General features: G+C 36.9%; 1 protein-coding gene across 1 annotated transcript in view; it reads left to right on the top strand.

The window, feature by feature from the left end:
* Positions 1-25,542, top strand: part of LOC127440038 (RNA-binding protein Musashi homolog 1) — a 53,853-nt gene extending 28,311 nt beyond the window's left edge. The window contains exons 7-14 of the mRNA XM_051696414.1: positions 8,703-8,751; positions 11,976-12,058; positions 13,621-13,738; positions 14,262-14,342; positions 16,710-16,766; positions 19,663-19,722; positions 20,049-20,194; positions 20,839-25,542. Of these exons, the coding sequence (XP_051552374.1) occupies positions 8,703-8,751; positions 11,976-12,058; positions 13,621-13,738; positions 14,262-14,342; positions 16,710-16,766; positions 19,663-19,722; positions 20,049-20,194; positions 20,839-20,880 (636 nt within the window). The 3' untranslated portion in view covers positions 20,881-25,542. The remainder of the gene's footprint in view (positions 1-8,702; positions 8,752-11,975; positions 12,059-13,620; positions 13,739-14,261; positions 14,343-16,709; positions 16,767-19,662; positions 19,723-20,048; positions 20,195-20,838) is intronic.
* The last annotated feature ends 27 nt before the right edge of the window (positions 25,543-25,569 follow it).

Raw genomic sequence — 25,569 nt, forward strand, 5'->3', positions numbered from 1 at the left:
ACTTTTATGAGCCGATTCTTTTAAATCTACAGTGCGAAACATACAGCGCTACCAGAGTAGTCTGATTCTGAACAAATGACTCATCTGAACCATTTCATTTGTATTTAGAGTGTGACCAGTATAGTCCGATTCCCGAATGAATGACTCTTATGAGCCGGTTCATTTGAATCTACAGTGTGACCAGTGTAGTCTGATTTGTGAATTAATGACTCTTATGAGCTGGTTCTTTTGAATCTACAGCGCGAAACGCATAGTGCTACTAGAGTAGTCAGATTTCAAAAAACGAATGACCCTCATGAGTCGGTTCTTTGAATCTAAAGCGTAAAACATAGAGCGCGACCAGTGTAGTCCGATTCCCAAACAAATGACTCTTCTGAGTCAGTTCATTTGAAACAACAGCGTGACCAGTTTAGTCTGATTCGTGAATTAATGGCGGTTATGAGCCAGTTCTTTTGAATCTATAGTGCGAAACGCACAGCGCTACCAGTGTAGTCTGGTTCACGAACGGATGACTCTTCTGAACAGGTTCATTTGAATCTACAGTGTGACCAGTGTAGTCTGATTCATGAACAAATAACTTGTATGAGCCGGTTCTTTTAAATCTACAGTGCAAACATACAGCGCTACTAGTGTAGTCCGATTCCCGAACGAATGACTCTTCTGAGCCAGTTCATTTTAATCAACAGCGTGGAATGCACAGTTCTACCAGTGCAGTCAGATTCCAGAACGAATGACTCTCATGAATCGATTCATTTGAATCTACAGTGTGACCAGTGTAGTCTGATTCATGAATGAATGACTCATATGAGCCGGTTCTTTTAAATCTACAGCGTGAAACATACAGCGCTACCAGTGTAGTCCGATTCCCAAACGGATGACTCTTCTGAACTGGTTCATTTGAATCTACAGCATGACCAGTGTAGTCTAATTCATGAATGAATAACTCATATGAGCCAGTTCTTTTCAATCTAAAGCTCTAGTCACACAGTGCTACTTTCCTCAAATCCGATTTTTTTAGAGTGACTGTTCAAACTGCAAGTTATATGTGGCCAGATCAGATTTTTTTCTGTTCAAACTACAGTCGCTTTTGCTGTCACGTCCACATTAGTTGTCATGGTAATGCAGCAAACTTGCGTATATTCACCATGCATGAGATTTTAGCGATGGATGTTTTACCATTGAATATGCTTTTCATGGGGGCAGTATCCAAATATGAACATTCTTCACAGACAATGGCTTAAAAATGGGAGAGGTGGCATATGTAATCTTAGCTACTGCTAGTGTTGTTGCTGCCCGTTTTAGTGGAGACGTCCTGTATTTTGGCTGAAATTATGACGTCCCATATGGGATGCCTTTTATCTTGGGGTCCTGTATTTTAGCAGAGAGGGAAACATCCCGTATTGGAGGCTTTGTGTCCCGTATTAAAGCATAAAAAGTTTGGATGGTGAGATGAGGACCCCGCGTCCTGTGATGAAATGCTCAAAATGCTCAAGCGTCCCATATTCGCGTGACATTCAATACTTCATTGCGTTGTGGTTTCTCGCAACCAGTATGGGTTACTGCACCTTAGCGCATCTCGTTGGGTAAGTTAAGCCGGTGTCTGTACTATTATAAGAGGTTTGCAGTGCTTTGCCTGCCCTGTAACATATAAATGACATGTGTGTGTTTCATTCAGAAGTGATGATCTCGATGCCCTGTTTACCTTCCACTGTGAGCGTTTTGTAGGGCGGGAATGTGTAATAAAACTGGCTGAACTCAATTTTGAAGTCATTTTTATTGAAAATTCTGTTTGTAACGATCCTACTGTGTGGCCATCATTATTGTATTAAATTTGAAGTGCCCTGTGAAGGCATTAATTATGCCATTCAGAGCGCAGTATATTTTCTCATCGTGAAAACCACCTACGAATGTGGTTTGGATGAGGCTTGTAAAAATCTGATTTAATGTGTTTTTGTCCTGTTCAGACTACAAAAAACTAAACGGATTTGAGTGACATCGTCTAAAAAATCAGATCTGTGTGAACGTAGCCATAGTCATTAAAAAGACAGTTTTTCTTAGTGAATCATACATTTAATGAACCGCATTAATTTTGTCGCGTTCAAATCAAAGTGAACCGCTGTGTTATATGTATAAGACTTAAATCAGAGTAATTACTGTACAGCTGTTGACATGACATTGAAGTTAAAGATACAGTAACAAGCAAAGAGGTTTTTTGTAATTAGTATTTTATAAAAATGTATGAATGCATGAACTATCTTTAAATATCTGTTCTGTTCAAATCTGCATCTCATCATTTGGTAACAGGCTTCTGAAGGCAGTAAATCCAATAAGAATTGCATTTCCTATTACAAAATATTTCTTAAGTACTAAAAGAATTAAGATAACACTTTACAACAAGGTTCCATTCGTTAACATTGGTAAATGCATTAGGTATCATATACAAACCATTTACAATATATATATATATTATTTTTTTTTACAGCATTTGTTAATCTTTTCTTAATGTTAGTTAATAAAAATAAAAAATTTCACTGTTAGTTCATGTAAGTTCATAGTGCTTTAACTAATGTTAACAAATACAACTTTTTTATTTTAACAGTGTATTAGTATATGTTGAAATTAACATTAACTAAGATTAATAAATGCTGTAAAAGTATAATTCATTGTTAGTTTGTGTTCACTAATGTTGTTAACTAATGGTAACAAATGGAACCTTATTGTAAAGTTTTACCAAAATTATTAATGGAACCGTTATGGAACCAGAATCGTTGAGAGGAATCGAAACTGGAATCGTTAAATTCTTTTTGATTCCCGTCCCTCAGTTGGGGAATTTTAATCTAAACAAACCAAAAAATACATTTGTTTTAAAGGGTGGATTATAATAGCTGATTATAATACTAGATTGTTATACTTTCTTTAGAAAATGTGAGTGGTGTTTGCCTGTGCAAATAATATTGAAATTGGCCTGACAACTTTGCCAGTACTTGCTAATCCATTGCTAAGGTGATCTGAATGGTTTCTAGGGCATTGCTAGGGTGTTGTTAGCTGGTTGCTAAGCTGTTCTGAGTAGTTGCTAGGGCAATGCTAGGTGTTAACCCATTAATTGTCTTGACGTGCACAATTTATTATCCTGTGTTGAATAATGTCCTCTTGAAATAGAACGTTTCGGCTCTGTTTTCCTAAAGGAGAAAGAGTGTGATTTTTAAATCCGTTAATTTGCGAAGTTAGTTTTGTCAACTTTTAGGAGTGCACTAGATGATATCAAACTAACGGACATTATGTACTCTTTAAGATTGAATAAACAGTTTCTAGAAGTTTCTTTTTTACAAACTTTGAGGTAGTCAAAACTGTCTCTAATTGGTTGATCACCCTCATATTGAGTGATATTATCGCAGTGGATCGAGAGAGAGAGAGAGAGAGGGATGTGAAGGTGGTGTTAGTGAAGGGGGAGGGTTTCAGAATCTTAACTAATCTGATGCAACAGCTGCTGCCCCCCCACCCTCTCAAGCTTGTTTCCACGGTGACCTACTGGGCCTATTGTGTCCACACACATCTCAATGTGACATCAGCTGCATGTGGGTTCTTTTTTAAATATGTAAATGCATGTGTAGATTTAGTGGTGTTGTGATCGCACACACACACATTTACTAACACAGGCACAAATGTGTATTGGTGAGTGCCAACACCTTGTGCACCTGTTGGCCAACTGGAAAATACTTGCATTCAGGAAACTTTAAAGGCAACATGAAATCAAAATTGAGGTTGTTTACTTTATTCATACAGTACATGCAGCTGTGTGGCTGCTCGGGTATTCTGGTGGTTGCTAGGGTGTTCTGGGTGGTTACTAGGTGCGTGCTCACTAGCCCAAGTCAAAGAGCCCACCCCCAAGTCTATATGATATTCTGGGTCCGTCTTTCAGTGTATGTAATCGGTTTTTTATGTCTGTTTTATGATCAATCTGATGAAAATCGTAAGTCCGATCTCCAAATTTTTTGAAATACCATACATGTGCATTACGATGAGTTAGGCACCAATACAAGTTCAGGCCAATGCTTAGGGTTAGAGGTTTGTTCAGTTGATTGCAGTTGAACTCACTATAAATGCGTGAACGAATTTACGGAAAATGTTTTGCTTTGCATTTCCTACTCACTCCTTTTTAATCAAAGTCCAAATCCTTAATAAAAAACTATACTACACACACGCTGATGTATGTGTTCGCACGGTGGTGTACATCAGGGCCTTTTTGGTAAACTTCTGTGCCTGTATTGTCCTGATCTGTTCACCACCGTCCTAATGGTTGGAATATGATCAGCTTCACAAAAGCAAAGTACATTGCAGTCCAAGAGCCCCGCCCCACAACAATGGACATAATGAAACACTGAGAGAAAGAGAGAGAGAGGCAGTGGAACGGACAGACTGGAAAAGTTAGTCTCTCCATTCACAAATGAGATTCGCGTCGATTACCGAGCTTCACTGGACCTTTTGTCCGCAGGCCCGATTGAAAAATTAAAAGTTGGAAGTGGTACCAGTGAACTGAGTTTGACGTGATGGGAGATCGTACCTAACCAATCGTCTTGTTTAATAAAACACAAAATGCAACACTTGGAGTTACATCCATGAGCGAAATTTGATGAGAAATGATAGACTAAATACATTTATTCTGTGTGTTTACACTTAATCGAGTAAACAAATGCGTCTCCAGACAAGTTCCCTAACATTTCTGTTTTCATTTGACTCTTAGAGCTGTGTTCTAATCTCAGTTTGACTTGAAGTATTTTCAGTTGTATTGGGGCAGTTTTATAGTCAGTTTTCTCTGGATTTCATATTTTTAAGATTCTCACCAGTATAATCTGTTTTCTTTATTTGTTTTGTCATGCAGTTCTTAAACATTTGAAAAATAAATCATGATCATATTGGTTTCGATCAAACGTTTTTTTTTTTTTTTTTACAAAATAAAAATACGTATCAAGAGGATGCATACACTCAAAAATGATTTTAGCCTATTTTAAAGATTTACGCATTTCAATTTAATAAGACAATTCCAGCAAATTGAATTGTGCAATTTTTGACATAATTAAATGAATACAAATGTAACTTTTTTTTTGTTAAAGGTTACTCATTCAGTTTGATGGAATTTTATGAAAATGAAATGCGTAAATTGTACACATTCTATTGGTCACTACATGCCAAACAAAAAATACTGTATATATAATCTTAAAAATAGACTGAAAAAAATAAAAAGAAAATATATATATATATATATTTTTATTTTTATTTATTTTTTTATTTTTTTCAGTCTATTTTTATGAATTACGCATTTCAACTCTATCACAAATTTCCATCAAACTGAATAAAATAATCTTTAAATAATGTACATAATATGAATTCGGAATAAATGTGAACTTGAATGAGGATAATTAACTTTAATAACTTAGTAAACAAATTCATAAGTTTAAATAATACATTTTGATGAATGGAAATATTTAACTTTATTTGCCTTGGCATTAATTGAACTCATTTTATACTATACTTATACACAGTTAAGCATTTTAAACATTTAAACGTCTTTTTTACATTTTTTCCCCCTGTAATTTAATTGTTTTATAATTGTGAACCACCGCCCCACCCCACCCCCCACCCACCAAAAAGAAAAAAATATGTTTTTTTTTTTTTTTTAAGAATTATAATATCATCTATCGTTTCAGTTTTCTGCCATAAAAACAATTAGTATCAGCTAATATTTTGGGTTTTGGTACTGCTGCATTCCTAATTCTGTTAACTATCAACTAACGGCTGAGTAGAACAAGTTTTCTACCTTACAAACATCACATTGGTCACTTTTCAGTGGACATAATGCTAACGCAGCTAACGCAGCTGTCTTCTCTTGACTTTGCGGTGTCACTGGATTTGCAAGATGAGGAGGAGTGTGTGTGTTTGTGTGTGTGTGTGTGGGATTCACTCAGTGAAGGGCAGGATACGTGCAGGTTTCAATAGGAGGGGGGCAAGAGAGGGTTTTAGTTAAATGTCAGAGTGTAAGTGTGAGCTTGACAGTGGCCCATCCACACTAAGAGTGTTTGACCTTTCCCATGGTCATTCAACCAGGTGGCACCCAAAAGTGCCACACGGTCACATAAATACAGCGTGCCACGTGACCCTCGAGGGCTTCGACTGGTGCCGTTCTGCCATTAGTAACTCTCACACAGACACAAATGACATGATAATCGTGAGGAGAAAGCCGTCAGCAGTTTCGTCATTGAATGAGGACTTTAGAAAAGAGAAAGTTTGGAGCCGCTTCATGATGCTCGTGTTACAGACTGTGTGGAGTTCAAACAAATGGTGTAGTTGTGTTATGAATACAGCGAGATAATATCCATGAGCGAATTCAGGCCTGTGATGTCAACCTCTGGATTTTAGACAAACCAGACATCTACCTGTTTTCTGAACAGCGGCTTTGGGGTTGTTTGAGAAATACTTTTGAAAACAGACATTATTATAGTTTGGTGATGCTTATGGCAAAATTACACACTTCACGTTTGAATATAGTGATTTATAGTACAGCATTTACACAGTTCTAAGTAAGGCTTTATATATAAGACACCTTTTAAAACTGTGTTTACAAAGTGCTTTACAGAAAACATAAATGTGCTTTAACATGCTTAGAATAAAACAAACAGTAAAAATAAAATGAATGAAAAGAATAAGAAAATAAAATGCATACAACACAACGAATATTAATAAAAACCAAATATACAGAGAAGAGAAGTTCAGGGCTGTACCTATGTAATATATGGGTTACATAGTTACATTACTGTGCTTTCATGTGTTATATCACTTCAATAAATACATTTGTGGCTGTATGTGGGTAAAATGTGGTCCTTTGTAGAATGTGAGCACCAATCGAATGAAAGAGTTAAATAAGGTAACTCTTTACAGTAAGGTTGTATATGTTAAAATTTGTTAGCGTAATTAGTGAACATGAACTAACAATGAAAATACAGCATTTATGACTCCTGGTTAACTTTGGTTACTTTAAAAGTTGTATACATTAACATTAGTTAATGCTTTATCATATTAAAATATGAACAAACAATGAACAATAGGGTTTTGATAAATGTACATTAAACAAGATTAATAAATGCTGTAAATAATTTATTGTTCATTGTTAGTTCATGATAATGTTAGCAGATAGTTACCAAAAAAAAAAGTTCGACAAGACAAATTTCCCCTGCATTTTTTCTCTTCACTTCACTCTTTTCTTCATGATTATTATATTTTGGGGCTCTTTCTTTTGCACCTGTCTTATCCTGTCCATCACTGAAAATTTATTTCTCACTCTATTCTCAAAATTGATTTTTTCACTGCCACTCGTAACAGCTATTGTCCAACTTCTTGTCTCCCTCTCTCTCTCCCTCTCCGTTCTATTCATGAAAAGCGAGGGAAGTGAAAGGGGGGTCAATGCTTCTAATTGAAATTCTTGTCACAGTCTCCATGGGAATAGTAAACTTTGGAGAGGGTTTGAAGAGAAAGGGGGAACAGGACAGAGAGTTTTTGAAAAGACCCCCCCCAAGGAGGGAGTGCACAGAATGAGAGATATCAGGAGTCAGGCTATTCGGGTATGATGCGGCCGATGAACATTGATGTTTAATGAAAGGAACGAGGGTTATGTTTACATCTTCGTTTTCGCGGAACAATCTCACTCCACTGTCATTTGTCCTGATGTACTTATGTTTCCTCTACAAACCATTTGATCACCATCAACAGTAACCTTAAATCTTAAAAATATGAGAAGGATAAGTTCTCATATGAGAAACTTAGAAGTTCTACAAGGAACTTTTATCTTTCTAGATCTTTAGAAAACTTTCTGTGGGTTGTATCTTTAAAAGAGTCATTGTGCTGCTTTAAACTGGCGGGTCGCGACCCAAAAATTGGTCTGTTCCGATAGGGTCGCAGACAGAAGTGAAAACAATGCTAATATGCAAATGTATACAAATTGAATAAACATATAATCATGCATAGTTAAGAAGGATAGCAAAGTGATTAGGCCTGTCAGCTCTTCAGGAAGAAAATGGAGGAAATAATGCTTCCCACAACGTTTGTCATAACAGTTATGTGTCAAATCAAACTCTGATTCATCGTTAGTTGGTGGAAACTAGCCAGATTAGACCGATGCTAACATGGATAGGTTGCATTGCATATCTTCATTCTTATAAAACCACTGAAATTCAATTGAAATCTGGGTCCTGAAACAAAACCAGTTGAGAAGCACTGCTTTAAAGAACCCATAAACCAATATTACGATGTGAAGAACCTATAATGTAACATCAAGACATTTTTCAATCTCCAAAGAACTATATGGCAACTCCAAAACCCAAAAATGGTTCTTGATAAGAAGAGGTTAATGCTCTGCAAAAGAACCTTAATTTTTCAGTGTTTTCCCTCCTGTTTGCAGCCGTCAGTTTCACCTCTTTTGTCTCACCCTTTTCTCTCCCTCCCATCCATATTCTTTTTCTTCTCTTTCTCTGTCCATCTCTCTCTCTCTCTCTCTCTCTCTCTCTCTCTCTCTCTCCGTTCCCCCTCCCTGCTCGGCCTCTCCATCTGCTACCCCTCTCTGTTTCTCTGGAGCTTCACAATGGAGCCTCATGCTGTGTAATGGCTTCAAGTGTCTCATCCCTCTCTTTTGTGTGTGTGTGTTTTGTCTGCAGGTTGATGACGCCATGCTAATGTTTGACAAAACCACCAACAGGCACAGAGGTAAGGCGCCATTTGGGCACGCACACGCAAATGCACACTCTCATTCAAAGCCTCTTTGAGTCATTTAATTATAAAACAACAGTCAAGTGTCTACATGCTCTTACAGTCATTGAGGAACCGCTGTTAGAAGATCTTCTCTTCTCTTACCAGAGGCAAATTTTATTGCTCAAAGGTTGCTCTTTCTTAACTCAGGAGACTAAAAAGTGTCAACATTGCCTCAGAGGAGTCATGGAGAAACTATTGAGAAATTAAAGAGATCTGATTTGTTGTGTTTCTTTCTCTTCTCGTCTCTTTTCTTTTCACCTCATCTCATTCCTTCTTATCTCTTCTTTTACTAGTGGACAGTTGTATTGCTCAGATGGTGCTCTTTCTTAACTCAGGAGACTCTTATCAACTTTATCTCAGAAAAGTCTTGGAGAAACTGGAACTGTTAAAGAGATCTCATTTGTGATTTTGCTTTCTCATCTTGCCTTGTCTTGTCTCTTCTCATCTCATCTCATCTCTTCCTGTCTTCTCTCTTCTCATTTTTTCTCGTCTAGTTTTCTTTTCTCTTTTCATCTTATATCTTCTCATCGAGTCTCTTCTTGTCTCTTTTCAACATGATCAAAGTCGGCATGATGTTTCCAATTGTTTCCGTACTCTAGGATCGGTGACTGTATGCCGATGCGCTGACATGCAGCATTCTTATCAGACATGTTTGCAGTGGTTTCAGTTTGTTTACCTTTCCACCCGGCGCGATTGGCAGCGCGTTGCATCAGCTGCAGTAACCATGTTTGAATAATCAATGACGAGCATGATTCTGAGGTTTCACTTTTTCCTCTAACATAATTTTTTTACTCCACTAACGGTTAAGGTAAGGTTTGGGTTTGGGTTGGGGGATAGAATCTATAAATATATGCTTTTCTCTTCATTGTATAACGTCCTGTAAAGCTGAAAACAACTTGCTTCACTACTAGCTTTTGGCGACCTATTCTGGACATAAATGGAGCTCATACGTGCCCATATGCCCTACAACATCTACCGTTTTGGCCACTGGGGGCAGTGTTTCGAAATTTCGGTCAACGGATACCGATTTTGACGGAAGAAAAGTCGATCTACTCTTTCCGAATTCACTGTGAGATCAGGCTGCTCTTTTTGCCTCTTCCCTTCTTATCTTGTCTCTTATATCTTCTCGTCTCTTCTCTCTTATCTTGTCTCTTCTCTTTTCTTTTCATCTTTTTTTTTTTTTTTTTTACTAGAGGACAATTTTATTGCAGTCTCATTTGTGATTTTTCTTTCAATTCTCGTCTTTTCTCTCTTTTTTTCCTCTCTTCTTATCTCTTATCCTTCTCATTTTGTCTTGTCTCTCTTCTTGTCTTTTCTTTTACTAGAGGACAATTGTATTGCTCAAAGGTTGCTCATTCATAACTCAGGAGACTTTATCAACTTCGTCTCAAAAAAGTCTTGGAGAAACTATTGAGAAATTAAAGAGATCTCATTTGTGATTTTCCTTTCTCTTCTTGTGTTGTCTCTTCTCATCTCTTCTCTTCCCTTCCTGTCTCCTCCTCTTCTCTCATTTCTCCTCATCTCTTCTGTTCTTTTCTTGTTTCGAGTTCTTTTCTTCCTGTCTCCTCATCTTATCTCATCTCTTCTTGTCTCTTCTTTTATTAGAGGAAAATGTTATTGCTCAAATATGGCTCTTTTATAGCTGAGGGAACTTTGTCTTAGATTCTTCTCATTTTGTTTCGTCTCCTCTCTTTTCCTTTACTTAACGAAGATTTAGTTGGCTTAATGCAGCTCTCAGTTATATTTCATTTAAGTCTCAACTTTGTCTCAGATGCTTTTCCTAAAATTCTTCTGGAGCAATAAAAACAAAAGAAATACGATTGTTGTTGCCACAAGTCTCTGTTTGATCTCTATCTAATCTCATTGCTGTCTAGGAGAAACAATTAAGATATTAAAGAGATCTTATTTGTTTCCTATGGCATCTTGTCTTACTAAAGAAAAATTGTATTGCCCAAATGTTGCTCTTTTAAAGCTCAAGAGACTTAACAGAATTCTCAGTTATATTTCACTTAAGGATCAACTTTGTCTCAGATGTTTCTCAAATTCTTTAGATGTAAAAACAGATGGGACGGTCAACACAATGCACTCCATTCAGTCTCTTTGCAGCCTAGGAGAAACAATTGAGCTATTAAAAAGATCTTATTTATGATGTTTCTTACGATTTCCTACGACTTCTCGTCCTGTCTCGTCTTTGGTCCTACTAAAGGAATATTTTATTGCTCAAACGTTACTCTTTCATAGCTCAGGACATTAAATTAAAATTCTCAGTTATGTTTGACTTAAGTATCAGCAAAATCTCTTTTTGCTCTCCATTGAATCTCATTGCAGTCTAGAAGAGACAATTGAGACAATCCTCTCCTTGGCTCTCTGTTAAGAGGCATTGGTAAAGATTATGTAGGGTACGAGAGGTTTAGTTTAGGTGAGCTTGTTTGTAGTTCAGAGGTGAAATCCTCTTCCTCCTGAGCAATGAAAGCAGGTGGGCGGTGTTTGTGGTTTTGTCTAAGAGAAAGTGACAGATGAGTGGGCAGAGCTTTCAAGAATGACCTTTAGGAGGACAGGTACACTCAGCAGGTGAGGGCGAAGTCTCCTGGGAGAAAGAGCTGAAAATATGAACTGATGTAAACAACAAAAGTGAATAGAGAGAGAGAGAGAAAGAGAGAGAGAGCAGACAAAGTAAAACGGAAAAGTGGTGTCAAGATTCGATTGGACACAACATGTTCTATATTGTAATCAACACCTAAACAGCCTTAAAACAAGATAAATGTACTTTTAAAGCAAAATTGCAAGATTTTAAAACTAATTATCAGAGAACATAGCATGAAATAAATTTATTTTTCTTACCCCATTGGCAAATTTTCTAGTTAAAAAGGGTAAGTCGTAATCTAACAACATTTAATGAGGTTTATACTTAAACCAAGATGAAAAACAGTTTGACAATGGGGTAAGAAAAATACATTTATTTCAGGCTACATTCTCTGAAAACATCTTATGTAATATCTTATGCGTTCTAATGCAGATTTGCTTCACAAGTAAATGTATCCTGTTTTAAGGATATTTAGATATTTTTACTGGAAAACAAGACAAAAATACCTACGAGGAAAACTAAGTTTGAAAGTCCTGTTTGTGATTGACTGAAGCATGTCTAGGTTGACTTGGACGTGCATTTGTCTGCTCTGCAGGTTTCGGCTTTGTGACCTTTGAGAATGAAGACGTGGTTGAAAAGGTCTGCGAGATCCACTTTCATGAGATCAACAACAAGATGGTGAGTGTGTCCCACTTTTGAAAGAACAGTTTGTGTATCAGTGTCCGAAATTACCCTTGTTATTTAGAGGGCAATACTTGCACCATGTGCATTTTGTAACTTTGTGCAGCTTTATGTCAAAAGTTTCAAATTAATCTATTAATTGAAATCTGAACAATTATGGTTGTTTCCTATAAAATCTAATAACTGTACAATACACATAGCTCTACATAATGCACAAAATATCAGAACACAATTAATACTCTTATTATAATACATTTTAAACTAGATGGGTAAAGTTTGTCAAGACAGACTTTGATGTTGGCTTGAAAAAGCCTCGTCTTAAAGTTTAAACTAGTTTTAAAAGCTTGATCACAGACAGACATCACAGTAAAACAAACTGCCAGCTAGCTAGATAGTCCGACAGACTGTCAAATAGTCAGAAAAACCGATGGATATACTGTATATATATGTGGATATGGAGTGGTGGTGGCGTAGTGGGCTAAAGCACATATCTGGTAATCAGAAGGTTGCTGGTTCAATCCCCACAGCCATCACCATTGTGTCCTTGAGTAAGGCACTTAACTCCAGGTTGCTCCAGGGGGATTGTCCCTGTAATAAGTGCACTGTAAGTTGCTTTGGATAAAAGCGTCTGCCAAATGCATAAATGTAAATTTATATATATATATATATATATATAGAGAGAGAGAGAGAGAGAGAGAGATAGATTGGAAGAGAGAGAGAGACACTTTAAGTAGATTAAAAGCCTTTTGTGGGTTTGTTTACATTTAAAAAAAAAATTATAGTTGGAGTTTGAATTAACGAGCCTTCCATTTGCCCAGTTTGAAAATTCTATCAATGTAAGCCTAAAGGGGGTCGCGCACTAGACGCGTCTGGCGGACGACATGGCGCGTTCTAAAATTACAAACAACTGTTTTCTATGAAGGTACGCACACTGCTGCCGCCGCTCGCCATCTCTCAGCAGCGCTCAGCGACGACTTCAGAGGCTGATCAAATTTCACAGAGCGCAACTTGCATAGTTTTCCAATAAATCCGACCCAAATCATTATCAAGATCCTTAACGGATCTTTCCAATTTGTAATTGTCAGCTGTGCGAAAACCATAAGTCCAATCAGTTCAAAAAGACTTAGCACTTTATTCCGGAACAGACTGAAGGTCTGTACTTAGTTTGGTGGATGTAGCTTGAAAGCTGTAGGAGTTAGTGTTAGAAATTTTGCTTTCGGTTAAGGAAAAAAAAACCTAAAAAAAAAAAAAAAATGACCAAACCAGGTTTGTAGAATAACAGTATTTTGGCTTCATCAACATGATTATTGGAGCATATTAAATGTTTCATAACTGATAAAAACAGCGGAACTACAGGGTCATTTTTTGTCCCCATATTTTAAATATCAGGGCACTTTTAACACGTTTGAAATATCAAGGGTTTCTTTCAGTGGTATTTCTGTGCCGAGCGCAGGTTCATTTCTGACCCTGGTGTGAATGTGTGTGATTATGTGTAAAACACACTTGTGATTCATGTCCGTGAAGTATTTCTGTATCATCTTTTCTGGCTTTCTTTGAAGGTTGAATGCAAAAAGGCGCAGCCGAAGGAAGTGATGTCACCAACAGGAACAGCACGGGGTCGCTCCAGGGTGATGCCCTACGGCATGGATGCCTTCATGCTGGGAATCGGCATGCTGGGTGAGTTGAAAACTGGAGAAGGTGATTAATCTCTGTGAACTCCAAAACATGAGTAAATACAGGATCAGCGTAGCGATTTTGTTCAGTCTTATTAGAGTTTGGCGCCACCTGTTGTTAACAAAAGAGAACTGCACATTTAGAGTGTGTTTGTGAAAACAGTCTCAATATCTCAATATTACTGTAGACTTTTCTTTCTGAATGAAAGCAGGAAAGAAAACTTTTATCATTTGAATAAAGGGATAGTTCATGCCTCTCATCCACACTAGAGCAGCAATTACTCCACCGAATGTCCTCCACTACTCTCCATTACCGCATACTTGGAAAACGATGACGTTAGGAAACTAAACTAACTGAGTTTTTAAATGAAAACGGATTAGTGTGGATGTGGCCTGAGATTAACATTGTGCCTCCTTTTTGAATTTGGTTTCGGTTCAGTGTTAAAAGGTCTATAGATGTCAGCTCTGTTGAAGAAGACTATTTTATAAAAGTATCTGAAGACGACGCTGTCTCTCCTCATTTTCAGGTTACCCAGGTTTCCAAGCCGCCACCTATGCCAGTCGTGGCTACACCGGAATTGCACCGGGATACACCTACCAGTTCCCCGGTAAGCCCAACTTCCTGTATGAACACTGGTTAAAATGCTCTCATTCATTCAGTGGATTAATATGGGTAAACACAATTCAGCGATCCAGTCACCCTGGGCCATGACAAAATGGGATGTGCAAATGAATATGAAAATAATCCTGAGAAACTGATACTTGCTTATTTTAGTGAAATGCTCGCGAAGACATCATAGTTTTTCAAGCTGCTAGTAGATTTCAGGGGATTTCACACAGCAAAAAACACCCTCTTAGTCAATATTTTTTTGTCTTGTTTTACAGTAAAAATATCTTAACATCCTTAAAGGTGCACTCAGTAAGTTTTTCTTCATTAAAAAAAAATCTGACGCCCGAAGAAATGAATTGTAATTTTGAAACTTATCTAAAATCATGAGCACTCACATGAGATGAAGACACCAGTCATATCAGTAACCTCATAAAAGCTGTTTGATTCTACATGGAGTGAGTCCCCTCATAGAGGCCGCCATGTTAGGATCACATGACCAGCTGAATACTAGCTTAATCTCATTAACCGCTCTTATTGGACACTATCACTCACTGACAAAACTAATCATGGTCGACTTTGAATAGTGAATTACAAAAATGGCATCGGTAACTGCAAACTGTTGCGTTTGAATGATGCTGCACCCACAACCCTAAGTGTCAGTGTAAGTCCAAGACGAAGTATTCAAAAAAATTACTGAGTGCACCTTAAAAACAAGATAAGGCTTTAGCCTTTAGCCTCCTCGTTAGTGCGCCCGCCTCCCATGCCGGCTGACGCCGGTTCGAATCCCGCTCGTAGCGGGTCGAGCAGGACCGGTTACAGTGGTGCCGTGGCCCGGATGGGAGTGATGTTTAGGGGGGTGAGTGTAACGGGAGCCAGCTGGTACATGATAGCGGTGCGGTATGTGTAAACATCACTCCCCTGGCCTCAAGAGGCGCACTAGTGACGGAACCTTTAGCCTCCTCATTAGCGAGGAGCTCCCATGCTGGCTGAAGCCGGTTCGAATCCCGCTCGGAGCGGGTTGAGCAGGACCGGTTACATTAACATACGATAGGTTTGGGTGAGAACACAAAATTTAAGTCATATTTTCAGTAAAAACCTTGACGTCTGTTGCACGTTCATGGCATCATTTTTCATTTTTTCTTATTCTATCTGCAAACAGCAAAATTTTCATAAGATTCACATTTGCTGCTACTTAGTTGGAGATATGGGTATGTTTAGGAGTAGGGGTAGGGTTTAGATTAAGGCTTAGGGTAAGGGTCAGGGAAGGTTTAGGATTAGGGGTTAGGGTAAGGGTTGGGGTTAGGGGTAAGGTTAAAAGTGTAACTACAGATGTATTAAATGCAAGTACTTTCAATGTAACAACTAGCATGTACATAACAAGTACATTCTATCAAATGCTTAAGTACATAGTAGTTAAAGACACCTAATATAAAGTGGGTCCAATAAATCTAACAAACTTTTGTAAGGTGTACAGTATGTTTACAAGAATTACAATTTGCCCAGTGGGTTAAGAAAAATAAACTTAATTCAGTAAATATAATCTGAAAAGAAGTCTTTAATAAAGCTGAAGTGTGTAATTTCTGCGCCATCAAATGGAACTGCAAAAATAAAAATTGTTTTCAAACAGCTTTCTGAATATGCCCCCTATCTGTAGTCCCTCCCCAACCTCACGCCATTGGTTGAGTCAATGTTGTTGTGTCAAGCTGAAAGGGCCACTCGATCAAACCGAGGAATTTTTATAGCGCCACAGAGACACAGTGTTTATAGTTGTCGTGGAAATTAACCTTAAAGTAACCAAATGACCTTCTTATAGTTGTCTCTGCATATTAAGCTGGGATACGAGAAAGTATTTTAACATCGCAAACATGTCAGCTTTAAGAAAATCTTTTTATATATATATTTTTATTCTTAGTAGAACAGCATGTAGTTAATGCTTTTTGATGTGTAATACAACCAAATATTTCAGAGAGAAGCATTTCATTCTGTCCTTGATACTAACCTTCATTTGTAATCTCGGAGTTTCTAGCTCCATATTTAACACTATAAGACCAGTGCTCTAATGACATCCCCTCGTTTCTCTTCTTTTACTTGTGCGTTTTGTTCCTTGTGTCCTTCTGCACCTCAATCTCTCTCAATCCTTTCTCGTCTGTTGCAGCTACGTACACCTGGCTGTAAGTTGCTTCCCTGTGTGTGTTTCTGTGCACATACATGTGTGTTTTCTTCATTTGAAAGACTCCTTTCATGGTGGACTTGTGTGTTTTTGTGTAGATAGGACTACATGTGGAAAAACACTCTGTGTGTGTGTTGGTGTGTTTGTTTACGACATGTGTATTCACAAACCTCTCTTGTGCCGTTTCTGTTCTAGAGTTCCATTTAGAGCGGACACCTCTTCTGACCTCCTCACACCCCCCTGAGATCACAGGTTTGTTGCTCCTCTGGCTTTACAAGAAGCTCTCTGTGTGCATGTGGACACAAACACATGTACACATGTACACAAACACACTGAGTCAATGTTTTTTTTTCCCCTTGTCTAAATTGATGCTCTTAACAATCAGACTAAGGCCACGTCCACACTAATCCATTTCCTAACGTTCATTGTTTTCAATAGTATTCGGTAATGGAAAGTGTTTTCTAAATACTCTGTTGGAGTGGAGGAAAACACTGTTACAGTGTGGATGAGAGGCATTAACATAGCAAAATCAATGCGTTTTCAAATTCAAATGTATCAGTTTTAGTTTGGAAAATCCACTTTCAGTTTCCAAATGTAGGGCCAGCCTGATCTCATGAACATTACGTGACCATGACAACATTTTTGCAAAACAAAATTACGTGCTTCATTACACATTTTGCTGCGGTTTTCCAGTGCAATGACCAGCAGGGGGTGCCAAAAGTGAGTGAAATGATGTCGTAATCAGACAAAGTTTATAAGGTGAATTCTAGATGGAGGTTTTAATGAGTAAAACATACCTCCCTAACCTAAAACTTTTACCTAAACCTAACCAATAGTGTTCTTAAAGCAAATGAGAAGTGAACAACACAGACATCTTACCCTTAACCAAAGCCTAAACCTAATTGATAGTGTTAGTTACTTAAAGTTAGCACATTTTCTGAAGCAACCACATCATTTCTTGACGCATCTATGACACTTTTGTCTCACGTGTCAACTCGTTTGCTTGGCTATGCTCAAACCTCTTCCTAGTCTAAAATCCAACACTCTATCAGGTGAGCTACCACGGAATCTAATCCAATTGGAAAAAGTGTGTAAATGTAGATGGGTCTGTAATACAAGTGTTAAAATGTATCATTTTTCAAATGATACCTTATAGTAAAAGTGTTTTGAGATCATAACATAGCAGTGTGTGAGTAGTAGTGCAAAAAATACATGTTTATAAAGTCATAATCTGCCGTTGTAGTTGTGATTTGTGTGAAAGTGAATAAAACGCACAGTTGTTGTAGCCCCTCGTGTTAAATTAGCAGGAAACTGTGGCATGTTAAACTCAGTTTGCAAAAATGTAGTTATAGTAATGTTCTTTCTATGAGACTAGGTTGCAGTGGCGGATTTAGGCATGGGCGAAAGGGCAGCATCTTGTGGGGGAGCGGTACGAGGCACCCACACAGACCCCCCCCCCCCATTGGGGGCATGTTGAAGCGGGTTTCACCCAAGGTGCCATACATTTATAAAATAAATACCCAGTCTGAATGTCCCGCACACTTTAAAGTGAATATGTGAAGCCAGCCGCTCATATACCGATAAAACCTCATCATCACGCTTGCTATGTGTGTAGATGACAGAGAGCAGTGTGCTTATTAACATTAAAGTGCGCAGCACATGCAGACTGTACAGTATATTTTTATAGTTAAATCACAGCCTTTTGCGGTTAAGAAGCACATGAAGCCATATAGCGAACTGCTTATCCGGGGGTGTGAAGCTGTCCTCAAAAACAACAGATTAAAAAGTGCTTAATTCAGCTTTCCACCAAAGTAAAAGCTCAATTAAACTAGACTTATGTAATTGAAGAAGTTGTGACAGAAATATATTATTACTGTATAGTAAAATTAAATATTTTAATCTAATAATAATAATAATGATAAACCAAAATGTAATCAATATTTCACAAGAAAGAGTGCTTTTGTACAGAATATAAGTTTTCATCAAAGATTTCAATAATACTGTGATAAAAACTCCAGTGTTGTGTATAATAATGTAATGGTATTTTGAAAAGTAATTGTTCTGTTTTCATTTGATTAAAGCTCTATGAATGCATTTGATTAGACAGTTTTGAAAAAAAAAAAGAAAAAAAAAATTAATTACACTTTATAACACAGAATTCTGAAAAATAAAACAGAAAACACAGAATTTAAAAACATTTAAATAAAATGGAATTTGGAAAAAAAGGCCCCTACTTATGTCATAATTTTCCAAAGTATGTGGTAGTAGAGAGCGTTTTTGAAAATCATATTAGCTTTCCTTTGAAAATGTAGTTTGTAGTTTTCAGTTTTCCATAGTATGCCGTAATTGAGAGCGTTTTCAAAACCCTCCATTTTTGGTGGAGGAAAATTCCGTTCCAGTGTGGATGAGAGGCATAAATTAGCTAAATCAATGCTGACGATGTTCACAGTGCATTTAACATCTATAATGTGACTATAAAATGGGCAATAAAATAAGGTGGGACATGATTTTATCCACCAGGATTTGATTGAATCATGAAAAATAACAATAAAAGCACAATAAGACTAGCAACATGAAGAAAATAAGTTGAGTCAATTTTCATTTAATGTTTACTTTTAGAGAACAAAAGTTATTTATGAAGAAATTGATATTGGAGAATTTGTTTAATCATGTTAAAAAAGGATATGTGAAGTATCTGTTAATGATCAAAAATGGATTGGAAATACTTTACAATGAGTTTATATTTGTTAACATTTGTTAACGCATTCGTTGTCAAGAACTAACAATGAACAATATTTTTTACAGCATTTATTAAACTTGGTAAATGTGAAATTATGAAAAATATAAATGTTTTTATTGTTAGTTCATAGTGCATTAACTAATGTTAACATGTATAATATTTATTTTGAAAAATGTTTTACTACTTTATATGTATCAGTGAATGTATTAGTATATCAATTAGCATTAACCAAAATGAATACATTCTGTAAAGTTGTTGTTCACCATAAGTTCATGTTAATTTTTGTGTTAACTAATGTTAATGAAAACAAACTTATAGTTAAGTGTTACAAACTAATTATTGCTGAATTCATTTATAAAAACAAACAGGATATAATACGTTTTGTGTGTCTCTCTCTTTGTTCTGCAGCCATTCCACTGACAGCCTATGGACCAATGGCAGCGGCCGCAGCTGCAGCAGTTGTCAGAGGTACTGAACAATTAAACACATGCATGGAGATTAAGACATTAGCATATGTTTGATGTTTTATTTGTACTTAAATATAGACCAGCATGTAAAAAGGAAAATTACCTCGGGCTTTAGTTTCTACTGATGTAAATAATACTTTTTATCTTCCAAAAGTTTGTACATTTAAATACATTATAAGTGCGTTTGAATTTCCTTTGTGTCGGTTCCTAATTAATTATACTCTTAGATGAAACATATACAGTAAATAAATCAGATTTCAGTTCAAGTTAGTTTAGCATCGTTTTTTAATGTGGCAAACGCACCTTGTGAATGACTTTTTGCTGTAGGCTCCACCCCCTCACGCTTCCTGGGCACCAGCAGTCCCGGGCCAATGGCAGACCTGTATGCAGCAGCCAATCAGGATACAGGAGTCAGCAGCTATATCAGTGCGGCAAGCCCCGCCCCCAGCACAGGGTTCGGACATGGGCTTGGGGTTGGTAAAATCGGACATATAAACATATAAACAATAATTCCAACTCGTCCCTCAGTTTTAACAAAAAAATGAAAAACGTTTACAGTTATACACTTACAATGAAGATCTATGTGGCAAGGAATTGCACTGTGATAAACGTTAAAATACCAACTGTTTCAATAGCCACAAAACTTTAAATTACAGTATATGCGTTTAGATGAGACTAATATGATAAAATTGCTTACTTACCTTGTTTCTGTAAAGTTAGATCCAATATATCAACTCCTGTCATGATTATGTAAAGCCAGTAAACATGGTAACTTCTGCACGATACGCACAAGGACACCAGAAAGGGACGTTATAATCAGCATAATCAGAAGTTCATCCGCCTAGAAAAGTAGTACTGCCATTAAAATAACAATTTATACTATTTATTTTAAATTGACAGTTCAAATAACAAGCTTTTTTGTATGAAAGGATTAACATAAGCGCTTTAACAAAATAAGAGTGTGATATTCCGGTCTGGAATGCCTTGGCCTGTAGTCTTCCATTGTACGAGCTTTACTGTAAATGTGATTTTTGTTAGGAATTGTTATTGTCTGTGGTAAGCAATAGCCCTCCGCAAATACCGTACTGAACCTGGAACATTCTGTCTCTTCACCCAGGGTCCTTTGATTGCAACTACCTTTACCAATGGCTACCACTGAGGGATATCCAATCAGCATCCAGCATGGGAGGTGTAACTCACGAGCTTGTGAAACGCGACCACTGCTGACGACGCAACGTCATATGGGACGAACCCATGAGCGGTTGCGGTCCCTCTCAACTCCACTTTGGAGTTAGGCCTTTTTCTCCACTTCATTTCCTCTATTCTCTACTAACATCACCTTTTTGTTTTCCTCATCGCTCGTTTTATTTTTGACGTGTAATGTTTTCAGTGACTCGTTCATGATTTGCTGCCTTCTATCTATTGAAACAAAAAATGAAGCAAAAAACATTGTCAGAACAATATTTTTTGAATGTACTCAGAGAAACGTGCAAGGAAGTTTGTTTCCCCGGGATTTTATTGGACCCGTTTTTCCGAATTTGTCACAATGTTTTTGCTCACTGTATTCTATCTTTTTATCGTACACATGCTGTAATGAATGGAGTGATGGAGAGAAAGAGAGAGAGAGGGAACAGAGAAACAAAACTGAAAAGATCGGGATTTGTTTTCTTAATGTTTATTATGCGTTAAGGTTCCTAACAAATCTAAACAACCATGAACAAATGCGTGAGAATCAAATTTACTGAACAAAAACAAAAAGACAGGACAAAAAATGTATATTTTGGTCGTTTTTAAATACACATCATTTGTAATATTATTACGAATCGTCGTAAGGTGAATCGGTTTGATTATTTTTTTTTTTCGTATAATAATTGTTTTTTTACAAGACAAAAAAAAAACATTGGATTTCAAACATGAAACACGAGCAGTGTAAATTGTTTGTAAAGCCATTCTTACACACGCATGATTTTACAACACATGTGGTCATGGAAATGCCGTAAGATTCGAAATGGTTTCAGCATAAACCGATAGACAACTGGTAAATTTTGCACATATTTTGCATTGCATATAAGCATTTTAACCAGCATTCCTACCAGTTTATCCAGTGTGCGCAATTGATGTGCACATGATTGTTTACTGTTTGGTGTCAAAAGCACAGAATGTCTGATGATTTCAACTCTTATGTAAACGGTTTTCTTGCCTTGTCAGATTTTTTTGGATAAGCTGATTTTTGGTAGTTATCAGCATAGTGGTGTGCATGTAAACATGCTCATTGTTGTGTATAAGAATGGCTTTTAGTTTTGTTTTTTTACTTACAATTTACATAGAATTTTGTTCCGGTCATGTTGAGACTCAATGTTTGGTTTCTTTTTGTAGATACTGTATATATTGCATGGATTTTGGGAGGGGTCTTTAAATGATGGACTGGGGGTGGGGGGGATTGTTTGTTTTGTTTTTTTGTTTTTTTAACTGCAAACATTTTTCTTCACATTGAAACTTAGCATTCTGAAACTGTTTATAACCGAGTCTGCACCGCTGCACTAATTTGCTTCTTTGATAGTTCTTTCACTTGGACTCTGTTCCAAAACCTTGTCAGCTGCCTGTATAGCCAGCATTTTATGGTTGCAATTGAAGTTTGACCAATAGTGGATTTTGTCATTACCAATAACTAAGGTGGGCCGATAACCGATTAATCGGCCGCTAGCTTTTAAAATTGATTTATAGAATGTCAAAAAAAAAAAAAAATTATTCTTTCCTTATTTTAAAGGGCACAGACAAAGATTCCTAAATGAACAAAATTCCAGATGCAGTTTATTGTTCAACCAAAATCCCAAAAATAACCAAAAAAAATGAAGATTTGGTGCATAACACGGGACTTATATAAGTTTAATCAAGCCTGAAACATACCGGGGACTCCTATTTTGAAATTAAGAAATTATTAAAAAACTATCGGCAACTATCATCATAGATTTTTACCAATAACGATTCCAAAAAGCAACTATCGGCACCGATTAATTGGTAAAACTGATATATCGGCCTACCTCTTTTAGCTAAGAAAGAAACTTTAAATTGTCAGTCGAGTCTCCCGAGTTGCTGCCTAAATTCTACAATTTACTTTGTTACTTTGCCATTCTGTCTTGCGCATGGTTGAGCACTCGCCTTTCAACTTATACTCTTTCAACATCGAGTTTGACGCATTACGCACTATGTCTGCTTATTGATACTCTTTTAGCACAGTCAACACCAGGTGCATGCGTCGACGATGCGCAAAGATGCAGAATGCCCGTATGTCTAGAAAAACAATGCTGCAAGCGGACAGTCAAGGCATACTGTCCTAATGGCGAAATTTGCATCACGCAGACTGTGCGTGAGACGTATTGGCACACGGAAAACCGAAGTATACTTTGGCCTTTATGTTATATTCTGGGTTCAATACAAGTTAAGCTCAATCAGCAGCATTTCAGGCATGATGTTGATTACCACAAAAAAATTTTCGACTTGCCCCTCCTTTAAAAAAAATCTGGGTTACAGTGAAGCACTTACAATGGAAGTGAATGGGGCCAATCCGTAAACGTTAAAATACTGTTTCAAAAGTATAGCCATGAGACGAAAACTTACTAACCTTTTCTGTTATGTTCAGTTTCACAACTTCATTGCGATGATGATGTCACGCCGTAATCCCTAATATGACCGTAAAAATGAAGATATAAAAAAACTACAGCTCAAATAATACACAAGTTTTACCGGAAGAATTTATGTAAGTGCTTTTATAAAAATATAAGCTTCACATTTCTGCCTCTAAACACTCTAAAAATTGGCCCCATTCACTTCCATTGTAAGTTCCTCACTGTAAGCTCGATTTCTGAAGTCGAAATTATTTTCTGTTAATCAACATTATGCCACAGATTCTTTCAATTGAGCTTAACCTGTATTGAACCTGGACTATTACTTGAAGTAGAGCATTCCATTTCCATTTCAGATGCTGCCTTAGAAGGCAGCTGCCTATGTAGGCAATAGACAGCGAACAAGGTTTTGGAACAGAGCCCTAGACCTTTTTTTTCAAGATGAACCCAGGAAATTGTTTGTTACTTTGTGCCTAAACAATTGGCCAGAACTTGCTCTGACATGAAATGCAATATGTAGAATGTATTTTGCAAATATGGTAACCAGCTCATTTGCTTCCACAGTGCAGGTGCAATTCTTTTGTTTTCCTCCATTTAAACTTACATTTCTATAACGTAAACACTTTAAGGCTTTTTCAAACTTTCTAAATGAAATTTTCTTTGGGCTCTGAATTACCCAGACCTTTTGGTTGTAAAAAGTACTTCAGTTTTTGAGGTTATATATATATATGAATCCTCATGTTTCCCTAGTGAAAAAGAAACCAGCTTAAGCTGGTTTACTGGTCTTAGCAGATTGAAGATGATCTCCCAGCATGTCCAAGCTGGTTTACATCTAGTATAGCTTGTCAGGCTGACGAGTGGCCAAAACTCATTTAAAACCAGCAAACCAGACCAGCCTGGGAGACCAGCTAAGACCAGTAAACCAGCTTAGGCTGAAATTTAAACGAATCGGAAACTATGTTTTTGATGTTGGCTGTCGCTTATGAGGTGTTAAAACACGTTTGTGAAAATCAGGTTGTGTTTTCCAATAAGAATAAAGAATTTGTTGCATTTTTGGAATAATGAAACGGACCGTATTATGGGTCTGAAATCCATTCAGTAGCCTCATTTGGAAGGGCAAGGCTGCTTGGCTTCTCTTCATGCTCTTTTTGGAAATATATATTATATATATATATATACATTGTAAATTTCTCTCTGTCCCTCTCTTTTCTTTTCTTTTTTTTTTTTTTGTGTTTTTGATGGTACAATGCTGTTTTTAAAGAAATGAAGGACAAATTTACCAAGCAAAGGAGACTGAGCGCTGTTACATCTAAATTTTTATCCTGTTTCTGTTAATTCTGGTTGTATGTGGATATGCACATGTGTGTATGCGCAACGGTGAGAGTGTAAGTTGTTGTGTACACGCGTCAATGTGTGTGTACTATTGCTTCCTGTGCACAGCATAGACTGATGTATGGATGTACACATAGCTTGTTTACATGCGTTCAACTGCCACCTTTAAAACTGTTTGTCTCTGTCAGAAATGGAGAGGTACAGTTGACATCACAGCTCAGATGGAGTCATTCAGAGAAAACGAAATTACAGTTGATTAATAACTTGAGTGATTTTAGGCTAATTTGAGTTCATTTGGCACATGCAACAAAAATACTTTTAAGAAAAACTTGCAATTGATAATTCGGTCTTTTTTATTATTATTGTTGTTTATTTACATTTTGATGTACAGTCTTCCAATTGCCTCTTTTTGGAGCAGTGGTCACAACTGTGGTTTACCATGGTTAACCTCCGACTGACAGGGACACCTCACAAAACTACTGCACGGCACACACTGTAATTATTTAACCAACAAAAAGCAATAAGTTATTTTTTAAACTCGTAATAATGTACGCTTTTAATGGTGGTACAAATATGACTGCGATTATGTGGCATTAAGAATTATTTTTTAGAATAAAAGCTATATTTTTCAACACCCTTTCTAACCCCTTGAAAGTTTTTCAGATTTTTACACTACATGTTACGATACCTGTTTGGATGATTTGTAAAAGGGGCGGGGCTTTGGAAACTGGAAAGTGTCATTGGGCGGTGCTCTGCCCCGTTACTATGGAGCAGCATGTCAACACTGTGAACTGATGCTCAAATATGCTGATCCACTGTCTCTTTACTGTATTTTTTATTTTTCACTTCTGAAAAAAAAAAAAAAAAAAAAATCCTAATAAATTATTTAAAAA

Source organism: Myxocyprinus asiaticus, chromosome 4, assembly GCF_019703515.2.
Source record: "Myxocyprinus asiaticus isolate MX2 ecotype Aquarium Trade chromosome 4, UBuf_Myxa_2, whole genome shotgun sequence".
NCBI lineage: Eukaryota > Metazoa > Chordata > Actinopteri > Cypriniformes > Catostomidae > Myxocyprinus > Myxocyprinus asiaticus.